The sequence below is a fragment of the Leptodactylus fuscus genome, chromosome 1 (assembly GCF_031893055.1).
Source record: "Leptodactylus fuscus isolate aLepFus1 chromosome 1, aLepFus1.hap2, whole genome shotgun sequence".
NCBI lineage: Eukaryota > Metazoa > Chordata > Amphibia > Anura > Leptodactylidae > Leptodactylus > Leptodactylus fuscus.
In genome coordinates, this window is record NC_134265.1 from 159,219,102 (window position 1) to 159,234,511 (window position 15,410).

General features: G+C 38.6%; 1 protein-coding gene across 1 annotated transcript in view; it reads right to left on the minus strand.

Annotated features, from left to right (window-relative positions):
- Window positions 1-241: 241 nt before the first annotated feature.
- The window catches only part of GLDC (glycine decarboxylase), a 48,309-nt gene continuing 33,140 nt past the window's right edge, over window positions 242-15,410 (minus strand). Inside the window, exons 14-24 of the mRNA XM_075278374.1 lie at window positions 13,077-13,219; window positions 12,895-12,970; window positions 12,663-12,788; window positions 11,565-11,714; window positions 9,302-9,414; window positions 8,828-8,969; window positions 7,763-7,874; window positions 6,770-6,865; window positions 5,314-5,486; window positions 4,911-4,991; window positions 242-1,611 (exon numbers count right to left, since the gene is read on the minus strand). Of these exons, the coding sequence (XP_075134475.1) occupies window positions 1,468-1,611; window positions 4,911-4,991; window positions 5,314-5,486; window positions 6,770-6,865; window positions 7,763-7,874; window positions 8,828-8,969; window positions 9,302-9,414; window positions 11,565-11,714; window positions 12,663-12,788; window positions 12,895-12,970; window positions 13,077-13,219 (1,356 nt within the window). The 3' untranslated portion in view covers window positions 242-1,467. The remainder of the gene's footprint in view (window positions 1,612-4,910; window positions 4,992-5,313; window positions 5,487-6,769; window positions 6,866-7,762; window positions 7,875-8,827; window positions 8,970-9,301; window positions 9,415-11,564; window positions 11,715-12,662; window positions 12,789-12,894; window positions 12,971-13,076; window positions 13,220-15,410) is intronic.

The window sequence follows — 15,410 nt, forward strand, 5'->3', positions numbered from 1 at the left end:
CATGCGAGCGCTCCCCATAGAAATGAATGGAAAAAAGCAGTCCACTCTTTTCTACGGGGAGCGCTCGCATGCCGGCTCCCATAGAAATGAATGGGAAGTGTCCGGCAGCCCTGCTGTAACGCCGGCGTGTACGGCTGTGATACACGCTGGCGTTCCGTACTGTGAATGCACCCTTAGCCTGTTTTTTTTTGCATAGGGAAAATGTGGTTTCTTATTCCAGATTGACATTACAATGTAGTGTTTTGTAAATTAAGAATGTAAACTGCTCTACAAGGTACTAGGATTTATATATAAATATGGAATATATTACACTAAATTAGAGATTTTTTTTTTTTTAATTATTTTACCCGAGCTACAATACCAGACAGAATCAGAAACAAGTGTGGCAACAGTGTGACAAAAAGCAACAAGTGTTCTTCCTAATCTTATGCAATTTACCTGAATATCCTACACCATTTCTTAAGAGTAGACTTCTATATATGCATTTTAATATTGGCAACTTTGTTTAAGAAGCAGACATATGGTAGGTGAGGGCAGAGGCAGCAAAAAAAAAAACAAACAAACCCACAAACTTCAGTTTCAACAGCCTGTCCACACAACTGCATTTAATAAAGATGACTATATATATTTTTTTTCTGCCATGTGCAATTGACATTTTGAATGAAAAACCTGCAAGCATACGGGACAGCAGAAGCAGCTTTACAAAGTCTACAATAAGACAGCTCTAGAGATGAGCGAACACTGTTCGGATCAGCCAATCCGAACAGCACGCTCCCATAGAAATGAATGGAAGCACCAGGCACGCAGACTTTGCCAGCGGCCAGCCACTTAACCCCCCGCTTCCATTCATTTCTATGGGAGCGTGCTGTTCGGAAGGGCTGTTCTGAACAGTGTTCGCTCATCTCTAGACAGCTCCATTGTCTTAACTTGCAGGACCATTAAGTTCTGCTATTCTATTATTCGGCATTTAAAATATAGATAAGACACAAAACTGGATTTGGAAGCTTACATCTACCTGTGGTATATTCCCAATCACCACGATAAACAGGTCTACTTGTAGGACAGCAAGTAGACCAACACAGAAGCATACTGAATTTTAATGCACCAAGCCATTTTGTGTTTCCAAAGGAGTGGGAAGATGCATATGCATTTATAGCCCTTTATGTGCTATAAATGCAGTATGTTATGGACCGAGTTATGGATTGTACTACAATTTGAAATTGGCAAATGGAGCAGTGTTCTGTCCTAATTTTTGTAGAATTGTCTAAATCCAACATTTGCACATAAGAGTCAGTAATGTTCTTGCTTCCACAGAGTTGCTAAGAGGATAGTCAATATGCCAAAAAAACAGTATTCAAATATTTACATTACTTTTTCTTCCTCTGCAATTTGAAGGAAACAGTTGCTGTTATCAGGCCTGAAAGGCAGTCTTGTATTAACAGTCACAAAATGGGAGAGTCTGTAGCGCTACGATGAAGCTCTTTTCTGTTCACTGAAAGGCGATTCATACAACTCCATGGGAGGACAAGTGCACACCAAATTTTGGTCACCATAGATGTCATCAATCCGAGCAATTGTTGGCCAGAATTTACTCTCTGGTTTGACAAAAGGCTGGAATGAGGTGAAGACATAAGTTACCAGGGTTATACATGCAGTTAATGTACATAATTTTGCATGTTAAGTGCACAGAACAAGACCATAAAGGCATATGCTGATTATAGGCATATTGCCTGGAGAGAGAAAAGTATAAAACCCACCATATATATGCTCTAATTTATATTAATCAGTTCCCTTTATTTCGAACACGAGTGGCCTTCTGCAATCTTCCTTTGTTTTTCAGACATTGTGTGACAGTGATTTATTCCCTCTTTTCCCCTTTGACTTTCTCCCAATCTACGCCTTGATAGAGTTCAACCCAAGTGAAGACTTTAAGCCTCTGAAGACTTGGTGGTGCATAAAGCAGAGCCAACACACCTCAGAAGCAGTGTGCATTTTAGATAAATCAGAAGTAGCAACAAGATAACTAGCACTGAAGGACCAGTAGAGCAACAATATGTTAGGGAATTTAACAGACTAATGTTTAAATTTTAAAAAGTTCTAACAACTTCATATTTAAACCCACCCCATAGGATGTGTGAATATATTCAAGAAAGGGCTGTTTACCAATTTTGTAAACTGAGAACATTACAAAACCAGCTATATTCAGAATGCATATTCTAACTGTCACTATTTGATATATGATAGTGTCATACTTCATTTGAGATGTCCATTATTAAGATTGGTCTGAGGCATTTAATGACAGCCCATTTTGGACTTTTTTGCTTTTTTCTATTCATGTCTAAGCCTTAGTATAGATATGATCTTTGAGATGAGAATACTGCTAGCTTATGTAAATAGATAGCTTTAGCAATGCTGCTTTGTTTGCCTGTTATGTGAAATTGTTCCTTCCATTGTTGTCACATAGCCCATGATGCATGGAAATTGTGTAAAGCAGAATGGATGATGATAATTACTACATTCTCTCACAGTTTACACCTCTGTCAGGTCAGCTATTTGCAGATAAGTGTCCTATTACGTTACCTGTGCAATTTAATAGACATATGCATATTTGATCTGCATTTACATGAGATTATTGGGATTACTAGAAATCTAATGGTAAAGGAAAAAGTCTATATTGTGATAATTCATTGTATCCTGTTCATCAAGAAGTATATAGGAAGCAAGATGGAGACAGCAGGCAAAGCTGCCGAAACCCCTTGTCTCAGCAAAATGAAGCCATCATGAGTAGGTCAATGGGAGAAGTTTTCCAGTCAAGCCAAGTAGGGGCATATTTTGGGAAGAGCTGTAGTTTTCTTTTGTATTCTTTTGTGGGTGCATTAAACTTTCTGATCACTTCATTCTATTTTTTTTTTTTTTTTGGAAGATCAAGTTAACATTTTTGCCAATATCTCTTTAGGTGTTCACTGTGGGTTAAAGTGGATAGCTTTTTACTGCAAGTCGTTTTGAATATGGTGATACCAATTATGTTTAAATTTGTTTGTCTCCCCCCCACACACACTTTTAAAAATATGTAATAAATCCATTTCCCCTAAAACACAGCTAACAAACACTAACACTTATTTAGTCCCATTAGGGGACTTTTGATTCTCTTAATTGCTAGTTTAACAAAGACATTTAGTCTTATTTTACCAAGCCTCTGGCTGGACCCCAATAGGCCTCTGTACATAGCAAGTGGCCTGGCCTCCTGCACTGCTCCCATGGCAACCTCTGAGCACATTGCAGGGGTATAGGGAGTGGGAGTTATTCTGATCCTCTGCTATTTTTAAGTAGTTTGTAATAAGTACAAGGATAGGAAGGTCTGTGTGATCAGAGCACAGTACACTGCAGACAGGAGTAACCTTACATGGGTGAAACTGAATGCAACAGTCCATGGGTTGGCCAGATATTCCCCTACTGGACATAAAAGGTACTGTATCATACATAAACATCAGTCCAGCATGATGTTCAAGCTTATAAATATGGACAGGAAAATAGTGTCAAAACGACAGGACTACCAAAATATGATAAATACATACATTTTATTAATACAAAAATGAAAAGAGAAAACACCACATCTAAAAAACAGGGGGACAAGAAAAGAAAGAATGCGTGGAAGGTATCCCATAGCAATAAAATGCGGAAATGCAAAAAGTGGAAAGGGCCATATTAAATGTAGTAAAGTGAGTTTCTATCAAATGGCGTCTTTATGCGGTAGGTTCCCATTCACATCATCTATTTTGCATATCTTTATGGGGATCTGCACGTACTGCTACATTGTCTTTTGACTTCATTTTTTTTTTTTTTTTAATTATATGTAGCACCTTTTGGTATCACTTCCTGATTTTATTTCTTAATATTTCATTTTGTGTGATCACATCACTTGTTAGTTTTTACTTCAGCAGTACAATTCATTATATTCTTATGGTTCATGAGTATCTATACCAAGTACACGCATATATAAATTGTTATGTGCATGACCCCATTCAAATGCATTTTTTTCTGAATGATATTTGGGAATGTGACCATACATGATTATTATTATTAGTGAGACTTGTCTCTTGATAGAAACTCACTTTATTACATTTAATATGGTCCCTTTCCATTTTTTGCATTTCAGCATTTTATTACTATGGGATACCTTCCACGCATTAGGTCTTTCGTAGCTTTGGTTTCCTTGTTCCCCTGTTAGTGGTTATGTGTTATTTTCTCATTTCATTTTTGTATTAATAAAATTTATTAATTTGTTATATTTCAGTAGTCCTGTCGTTTTGACACTATTTTTCCAAGTTTCTAGATTTGCCTTTATGTCTTTGAGTTTTGCATATTTTCCTGCAAATATGGACAGTTTCATGGGTGAAACGGTTTGTGAGAATGTGGGATAAATGTTAGTTCTTTGCCAAGAGTAAATATTCTTAAGAACAAATAAGGCAGGCACTTTCCCCAGATCATTCGAGGCAGAAGAAATATGAAACCAAACCAATTTTAGATGAACACATTATTAAGCATCTTCTATTGCATTAGATTTGCTAAAATGAAATTAAAAAGGTAATAAGTTAAACAGATTAAGGCTCCGTTCCCATGAAGTAACGCACCGCTCATTTAGACACAAAGATGTGTCAGAGTGAGGCGCTTCAAAACAGATCCCATTGACTTCAATGGGTGCCGGCTTACGTGCGTAACACATTGAACTCCATGTGTTATAAAGCCTCCCATTGATTTCAATGTGTAGTGCGCGTAAGCCAGCACCCATTGAAGTCAACGGTATCTGTTTTGAAGCGCCTCGCTCTGACACATGTATAAGTGTCTAAATGAGCGGCACGTTACTCCGTGAGAACAGAGCCTAAAAGGATAAAGTTTTAAAAAGTCCATACCAAAGGGAATGCAGCAACCTCTCGCGAGTATGGGCGGTCCCAATTAGAAGACGCAATGCAAGTTAGCGTATGAGGAGACATCTGGAAAATAAATATAAATGTATTATACACTATATATACACACACACACACACACACACACACACACACACACTATTTACATAACATGCATACATGAAATGGTGTAAATATAGGTTTGTCACCTCACCAAACTAATTGATAAGACGTTATACTTAGAGTATCTTCATAATACATGTGAAATTGCTGCAGTGGTCCTTGAGCCCTTACCGTGCTGCAGTCACACAATGGTACAGGGATCTATTTTGACTACATTGTAGAACTCCATTTGTTGGATTTTGAGACTAAAACTGCCCATGTACAAGCTTTTTTATTTTTATCTTACCTTTAAAGGGTTAATTCTTGAGTCCATTCTACCTTCCTCAATATCAGCAATTTCCTGTCTTATATTTATCATGGCATCACAGAAGCGGTCCAATTCGGCTTTGTCTTCAGACTCTGTTGGCTCAATCATAAGAGTTCCAGCCACAGGCCAGGACATGGTTGGAGCATGGAAACCTAAAGTAATGACAAAGTGCAATTAAGAGTGTGTGCGCGCATATAAAGAGGGAAGAGTATGAAGCAGTGGTCAGGTTATACATAGCTAATTTTAATGGGAGCACCCACTGCTGTGTTCAGAAAACTTTAGATCAGTGGAGGTCTGAGCAATTAAGGCAACATTGATCTGCACGCTATCACCTATGCCATGGATCAGGATAACATGCCCCATTAACCAAAACTAGTCTAAAGTACTAGTCTTAAAAAACAAACAAAAAAAAAAAACAAAACCACACACATACTATAAAAGCTGGAATCTGAATACGAAGTCTGAAGAAAAATTTGATGGGTTGCTATTTTCCAGCTTTTGACATTGTGGGAAATCAAATTCTTTATACCAAGAGATCACAGTAACCTTTAAATACAAAGAATATTGTAAACCAGTCACTGTAGTGGTTTCTAGCAAATCCCATCCACACAGAGTGGACATGCTGTAAATTCTAAAGCCACAATGGTTTTGGAAATCGCAGCATGTTATTTATACCTACAGAAGCAGAACGTCTACAGAGGAAACCTCCAAGTACTTTCATGGGCCTTACAGCCTTCAACTATGAGTGTTATTGCAACTTTGGAAGGGTTAACATTTTTAGGCTAAGAGCACATACAATGGCAAGTAGGACAAGAAATGTAAGGTCTGTAAAGCAGTTAGAGTTTCTGACTATACTTCTACTCTTATGACTTCCTGCTCTTCACCGTACTATTATACTGAGCTGAGTGTAGAGTTAACACTCAGAGCTGTGAGAGTATGGAGCCCTCATGCTGCAGGTACAGGAGCTATGCTCGTATTATGACTTTCATGTATAGGACCAGCCGTCTGGCGAATAACTAGGAAAGAAAGTAAACCTGGATAACAGACAATTTTGTTTTCTTCATGTTGGTATTACAATATTTACAAGGTTCCACCTGCAGTTTCATTCAGTCCAAAACTGTTATATTTTATTTCTTCTGACCCTGGAGTATTAATATGCTGAGGCCCAGCGAAGGTGATCAAACAAAATTCACAGATCTCAGTGGTCCCTGATCTCTCTTCTGGTTTTGAGTGATAAGAGTCGGAACCAGGGAGAGGAAGAGTAAATTTCTATTTGAGCACCTTCCGCATATTGTACTCTGGAATGAGTTTACCCAACACATACTCCAACTTTAAGATGGGTGTGACCTAAATTTGCCTTATATTGTAATCGAGGTAAAATACATGAATGCCCAAACTACCCTGTGCCATTAAAGAACACAATTTACATAATTACCATAGTCTTGCAGCCGTTTTGCAATATCTACAGCTTCTATATTTGCAGACTTCTTGAATGGTCTTACATCAAGGATGAATTCATGAGCCACACGTCCTAAGAGACATATTTAAAAGCCATGTAAGCCAAGCACTAGAATATTGAGGTAGTCACAAAATTAGCAAAAAAAAAAAAAAAAAAAAAAAAATGCTTCTACCAGACCACCAATTCTGGTGAAGTGTAGACACTATAGCAACCATAAACAAAACCGTTACATTTACACATTTCAAACAAAGGTTGTGTGAGCACATGGGATAGTGTTCTGACCAGGAAGTCAAATGTCAACATCCTTCCTGAACTGGCCCTAGAACTAACACTCAAGGTCCCTCCAAACAGCTGATCAGCAGGGGGCCCTAGAGTTGAAACTGAGCTTATTTTGTAGTGCTCCTATGAAGTCAGTGGTTTCCCAGAGGACACAGCTCTCAGCATAGTTTACATGCTGGCCGCTACTCACTGTATGCTTTAATATCTGCAACGATATTAACAGTATGCTGTAGGGAGAGGGTAGAGGGCCCTGGTCAAAAACTGCATCAGGGCTCACAAGACTAGTTAGAACACAGTGGCTCAACATATTTAAAAAGATCAGAAGACTGAAAATCTAAGGCTTTTGGTCAATAATCTGGGTTTTGGAGGAAATCAATGGCTTGGCAAGCCATTATGATCGTAACCCAGTGAGCAATTCCTATTTGCTTGCTCCAGAGGGGCTTACAGCCCGTTTGATCGGAGCAAAATCTGCATGGGCTTCAGCTTTAATTGATCAGATTTGCAGGGAGGAAACCGGAGCAAATCCTACGACTAACTAGAAATTTGATGTCCTTTCCAGCGCTAAACATTTGCCTTTTCTATAGACTTCTGCAAAGATTACGTTAGCGATGATTTAAAGTGCAAAGCTAAATGGTGTTAATGTAACACTGCAAATACTAGGATATGATTAACTATAATATATTGACTTGCCTTTAGACCCTCGGAATAAGATTTTGTAATGTTTTTCCAGCCTTTTTGACATGTAATTTGCATTCAGTATAGCAATCTCTGTTGCATGCTTTAGTCCTTTTGCACCCATAAGCTGTAAGAAAAAGACATCTGTATAATGTACCCATTAAATCTTAACATTATAAAAGGCCATCAATACACTTAGCATGTGGCAAACATGAAAGCTACAGAATTACTACATTTAAGTGGTAGGATATTTAGAGAACAATGTGGTGCCCCCTGCATCATTAATGGGGAGCCATAAAAGAAACAAGCTGAAGATACGAGAAGACTGGAAGAGGGGCGGTCTCACTGCTGCCCCATGTCCAAATCCCTTGATGGTTAGCTCTAGGTCATGAGGGAAGATTAGACTTTCACAGTTCCCAGACCTTGTTGAATATTAATAATCATTTATTTTTATTTTTTTTAGATTTATAAAAAGTGAGGAGAGGTAGTCACAGATTATAACTAGCATTCTGAACTTCATTGTCCATAGACAATGCCATTTTAGCACCTAGAAAGCCCAACAATAATTTGAAAACCATTTAGGAAGTTATTGATAGAGCAGATGACAAGTTTATATCACTTAAACCCTAGATGTTGCTAATCTGGCCATTTACATCACTCTGATGGCTTCAGTTATATTAATTAACCTCAAACACTTGTAATTTATAGCTGCTCCTGCAATTGTTATAAGTGTTGGAATCTCCATACTGAAGTTACTGTGATAAGGGAAGCTTTTAATCAAAGAAAATTAACCCCTTTACACTGATCATAGTAAAGTGAAACAGCCTTCCCATTCACATTGTCCTAGCAGAACTTGCTCCCTTGCCATCACCTTCTGTAACCAGCAGAACTAGAGTATATTTTTTTAATGTTCATATGCAATAACATAAAAACCATTTTGTTTTGTTTTCTCAACAAATAGTTGACACATGCAAAAAAAAAAAAAAAATTTATATATATATATATATATATATATATATATATATATATATATATATAGTATATCTAGGATATTGGTCCTAAAAGGGTTGATCGACCAACCTTGATATAGGCCCAGGAAATGGGCAAGATTGCACTTGAGCCCCAGGGAGCAGCACTTATAGTGCCCAATGGCCGTGCATCATTGTCTTGCTGCAAGGGTATTACTGGATGGCTGGGTAGATATGGAGCAAGATGCTTCTTTCTGAAAAAGTAAGTAAAAAGAGCAAATTATTAATTTGATTAACAAATCCATTTGCAGCTAAAGAAATTGCATACAGTTTACATTAGAGGGGATAGCAAGTTTTTCAGAAAGCACAATAGATCGTTGCACAGTGCAGAGCTAAGCAGCATCTTCCAGCCATACTTTAAAGTCAGAGTTTTTTTTAAAAAAAAATCTTACATCAATATTGCTATTAATTTAAAGATGATAATCCTATATAAAATTTTAAGTTTAGAATTTTTTTTTTTTTTTTTTGATGCAATACTGTACATCTACTCATAACAATGTAACCAAAACCAATTATAATTACTCACACTCCAATGGGTCCCATTCCAGGTCCCCCTCCACCATGAGGAATACAAAAGGTCTTGTGAAGGTTTAAGTGTGATACATCAGAGCCATAGTCTCCAGGACGGCAGAGCCCAACCTAAGAATAAATGCAGAAATCCTATTGTGCTACTCTTTCATAAATTGAGGGAGGGGAATATGGGTCATCTAGGATTATAAATATAAATTGTTATGTGAGGCATTTCAGCTCATCTACAATGAAGTGAATGCCATACCATAAACCTGTGAACATTTTTTTTTGTGGTTTCTTATTTCATACAACCCCCTTTAACCCCTTAAGGACACAGCCCAAAAGTACGTTAAGGACCAGGCCTATTTTTTCAAAATTTACATGTGTCACTTTAAATGGCAATAACTTTGAGACACTTTAACTTACACAAGTGATTTTGAGACTGTTTTCTCGTAACACATTATACTTCATGTTAGCGGTAGACACTAATCAATATTTTTGTATTTATTTATTAAAAAAATAGGAAATTTGAAAAAAAAAAAATGCAATTTTCAAAATGTGAAATTCTCTGCTTTTCATGCAGATAGGTATACCACCCAAATATAGTAAATATTATCTCCCATATCGCTGCTTTATATCAGCATCATCTTTTGATTGTATTTTAATTTATTTTGGACGTTACAAGGCTTACAAGTGTAACAGCGATTTTCCAAATTTACAAGAAATGTAACTGTTTTACACACTTTTTAAAAAAAACTTTACATTTGTGCTGTAAGCACACTAGAACCAGCGATCAGAGAGGATCACTGGTTCTATACTAACTATAGACTTGCAATACACGTGTATTGCAGTCTATAGAGGAAGCTAGATATGCAGATGCATAGACTAGCTTTCTCTCGTCCCAGCATCCAAGGGGTTAACACTCCCCCCCATCGGAGCGAGCTCCGATGGGGGGGAGGGATTAAGGAGCAGCGTGTAGCTGTAAATTACAGCTAACACAGACTCCTTATGCAGCCGGCAGCATGCTTTATAGCCAGCCAAACCCCTAGGGTGCCATGATCACTATGGATCATGGCACCTTAAGGGTTAAACAGCAGGGGTCGGTGCAATCACTGTCCCTGCTGCTACAGGGGAAGCCTGGCTGTCAGATACAGCCGGCCTCCCATGGAGATCGCACAGGCTCTGCTTCTGAACCCGTGCGATCTCCATCACGTACAGGTACGTGGGAATGCGGGAACTAACCACATTCCCTGACGTACAGGTACGTGATTTAGCGTTAAGGGGTTAACAAGAATGATTCATGACAAGCTAGTTCATTGGCCACATTGTGCAGCATCTATGCAGGTTAAACTCTGTTTTACGCTAAGGCCCCATGGGCCGTAATCGCAGCGCTAAAGCGTTGCGGAAAGAACCGCGTCGTGAACGCACTGCAGTTCTTCCTGCAGCGCTTTCAACAGAAAGTGCGGAGTTCTCCTCTGCGGACTTTGTTACAATTATATCTATGGGAAAGCCGCCGGCATTTCCGTAGATATAATTGACATGCTGCGATATGCAAAGCCACAAGGGCTTTGCAAATCACAGCGTGTCCGCACTGCAATTTCTTCCGCAAAGTGGGCATGGGATTCGCATGAATCCCATCTCTTTTGCTTGCACTGTAAAACGCAGCGATTTTTCCTGCAGCATCTCCATTGCGGGCAAATCACGGCGTTTACATCCTGTGGGGCCATGGCCTTAAAGGGGGTTAGACAAGCTTGACTTTCCTCAGTCAAAACCAACACTACACAGGTTGTGTGGGGTAATACTCCTCAGGCACATCCACATAACATGTGAACAAGTGCTGTGTTGTTTTTCTAAGTACTCACGCTTTTCTAATCCTTCATCTCTAACAAAGATGAAATCATTTGAGGACAGACATTGCTTTCATTGCCTACTACTTTTACTATTCTATCTTCTCTACCTTTTTAACTTGTTATTGTGTTGTGTATATTTAATAAAAATTGTCTGTTTCAATATAGCATTTTCTACCTCTTTTTTCCCCGTTTACCCCTCATTCTGGGTTTTTGAAAATGCAATTGTTTGATGATCTACAGTGGGTATTAGATGTTGTTTAAATGAGTTACTTTGATATACCCTGTTCTTCATGCTTTTATACATATCTTCTCTACGCCTACTTTTATCATGTAAGACCTATCCAGAAATCACCTTATAGTTTGATGAAATGTCAACACCTACATCTCAAATTTTGAACCATGGTTGGCTTTTGTTAAATGCAGCCTTACCTGGGCATTCATATTTGCTCCATCCAAATACACCTGACCACCATGTTTGTGTATTAAGTCACATACATTACTTATATCTTCCTCAAAAACTCCATTGGTTGAAGGATAGGTGATCATTATGGCAGCCAAATTGTCCTTATGTTTGTCTACCTATATGTTTGGGGGAGAAAAAAAAAAAATGAAAATATTGGCTGCAGAGCAGGTTAATGGGGAAAAAAAAAACAAAAAAAAACCTTGAGCAGACCATACAAATTTGAGAGGAGAATAAAAGACAATTTCCATACAAAGGAGTTTATTTTTAATGGTGTGGACTGTAACTTAATTACATGGCCACTTTTTCCAGCAGGTCATGAGGTATATGATTATTATGGAGCTATGGAGGTTTTTTTTTTGGAGGGATATGTGGACAAGTTGTACTAAGTAGGATTTTTAAAAGGAAGGGGGGGGGGGACCCCACACACACCTCAATGCACTGTACAGTTTGTTTTTTTGCTTATTTTTAACTTTTAATACTTCAGAGGGACTTCAACCTGGGATTGCTTCATCCCCTGTACCATATACTGCATCAAGTCTCTGGTGATAACTGGGATTTTATTAAGAGGACAAAACCCCAAGAGCATTGGATGCCTGGATCCCTCGAGGAGTCCGACGAAACTCAAAGAAAAGGAGGATTTGCAAACAGATAGATGAAGACTGTTCTTGTAAGGGCAAGAGTCTCTTGGGGGGGGGGGGGGGGGATGCAAAGGCTGAGACTTATACTAAAGCCAGTATTGTCTGGATAGCCTAGTGGTCTGTACCCTCATGAATTTTGGCTATAATGCACACTGGTTCAACTCTGGAGAGTGGGGAAGAGGTGGTGAACAGTATGGACAGCCGAGACATTTAACTAGATTTTAGCAAGATCCACCTTTTTTTACCCATCAAGTTTTATACACATTTATGTGTGCTATATGGATAAAGCATTACCCCTATTTAAAATAGTACCAAATAGGGTATACTTGGAGAAATTTTAATATATATATCGTTTTCTTTCAGCACAGGCTTTCAGAATGGTCATTTAAAGAAGAATTACACCATTGCATTTAATAGAGCATTTACCATAGCTCTCAGATGTACTAGGTCAATGCTTCCATCTTTGTCCACTTCTACTGGCTGTATTTTCATTCCTGCCATCTGAGCACTTGCTGGATTGGTTCCATGAGCAGATTTTGGGATTAGACATACCTAAAATTGCAGAGTGGAGAATTTATGGAAAGCATTATCCCTTTGTTTACAAAGCCACTGTTATGGGTCCAACACACACACACACAGTCAGCTGTATCATACTTACAGTTCGATGAGGTTCACCCTTTGCATTCAAATATGCCTTGATAGCTGCCAATCCAGCGTATTCACCCTGTGCTCCACTGGTTATACATTGAGAAAAGATATATAATAATGCTATGTAGTCATTTGTCAGTATTCCCCTATATTTAATACATGTAATTTTATAGTGCAAAAAAATATTTTTACCTGTTTGGCTGAAAGGAGATCTTGTCATATCCTGTTATTTCACATAAATCCTTCTCCAGCTCCTTAAATAGCTGCTGATATCCCTGTGCCTGGTCTAAAGGCACAAATGGATGAAGGTTGGCAAATTCAGACCATGTAATGGGCTGCAGAAAAAAAAAAAAAAAAAAAAGTTTAGAGCCAACTCTTCCAACAATGCACAAACCTGTACACTAATGAGACTCAGACCAAACCGGTTACATTGTTACTAGACTGTAAATAATGTTAACCTCAAGGAAACTGCAGATTCATTCATGCCTGCAAATGATTCAGCAGATGTGACTTCTCCTGGGATGCAACTTACAATGACATTTGTTAAATATTTCTGTTTGTATCTTTTAACAACTTCTGTCAGTAATATGTTTAGTGTATATAGCCAATAGATTTTTCTTCTTTTTAAACAGGGGGGGGGGGGGGGCGTTACTTAAAAAGAGCATTTCCAGTGCTCTGTCCTGAAACAGCTGGTAATAGTCGTTTTGGAAGAGATTTTCTGGTTTGGCTTATAGCTGAAAGACTGTCACAATGCTTCTTGAAAGTCAGGCACTGATCCAGTCACCTTCTAATAGGTAAGCAACAGAGGAGCATAATTCCTAACCCATCCATAAAGGAAAGCTTCTTTGCCAGGCAAGAATATGCAGAGCATGCATGGCCATACACCTGCAAAAACAGTTTCCACAGGGACATTGTACCCCAATGCAAAAGCTATAATGCACCAACACACTGGTTTCTTTTCTAAAGAAAACTCTGGTCTCTGGTTGCCCTTGGTTCCAGAACCAGGTAGCAATTGCTACCTCTGCAACCCATTATCAACACCCCTGCTGGCTGTGCAGTCAAATGGCCAACACAAAACCTGCGCTACATAAAACAGGGTTAAGTCTGTATTGCATTGATTCCCAAATTAAAGCCATCTAGAAATTATGTCAACCAGACAAGCCTAAATAGAGTGTATGTATATATATATATATATATATATATATATATATATATATATATATATATATATATATATATATATATATTTTCTACATTTGTTCAAGCTAAGGGCTGCCTTCTTTTAAAAATTGCTCTACTACTTCTTCTCAGGAATTGATGTCATGTCTTTTGGTCACGCTGCAGTTAAGTCCCACTCTTAAAGAGGAGCTTTCGAGTCCTCGGGAAACTGTTTTTATACTGTATATTGCTAGAAAGCCAACAGTGCGTACTGTCTGCTTTCCCGTTATGTGCCCCAGTGCAAGAAATATCTGCGTCAGAAGGGCACTCTAACAGTCTAGCTGGGCTGTGAGGAACACCCCTCCTGACAGTACTGTCTATAGTCCTGTACTATCAGAAGGGGTATTCCTTACCCCACAGTGAAGACACTAAGCGGTTAGGAATTAGGGCTGTTCCCTACTAACCAGGAATAACACTGAGTGGTGACGAACACCCCTCTGACAGTACAGCATTGTCAGGAGAGGTGTTCCTCACAGCTCAGTTGGACTGTCAGGAACACTCTTCTGACAGTGAAGAGATATCGTAAACGCACTGATATCTCTTGCATCGGGGAACATAACAGGAAAGCTGACAGTGTGCTGAACTCAGCGCACTGTCGGCTTTCAAGTGGTATATAAAACCGCAGGTGCCCGAGGACATGAAAGGTCCTCCAAGCATGATATGAAGTAATTGCCAGGAGGAAGTGGAGACCCTTCTGAAAGCAGCCAGCCATGTTTTCTAGTCTTTGATAACTCCCCCTAGTATAAAGACCCCACGGAGAGCCGCAACCAGAAAGTACTTTATTTCCACGCAGCAGGTTTTGGGGGTTTTTTTTGTTTGTGTTTTTTTTTTTTTTTTTTTTACACAAAAAAAAAAAAAAAAAATATCTGCTGGAGTTTTCCTCTGCGGACTTTGTCCCAATTATAGCTACAGAAACACAGGCCATTTCTGTATAGGTATAATTGCTATGCTTCAATTTATAAAAACACAATGGTTTTTGAAATCACAGCATTTCCATTGTGGAAAAAGAAAAATCTGAAGTGTATGGATGTGATTAGCGAAAATGCAATCCAATCTGCAGGTACTTTAAGTCACAGCCTTTTTTCCACAGGGTTTCTGCTGTGGCCAAGATGCCACATATTTGTAGTGTGGGACCCAACCTTAAGGTGGCAACAAGTGTTAGTCAGAATTTTGAATCTTGTAGAAGATCTTTCATCTGACACCACAGACTTCATTCCAGATGATGCCAGGATCATCTGGTAAAAATCTTCCATTTTAATCAGATTTTGTTCATCTATGCCAGTTTCATATTTACAGGATTATTCAGTA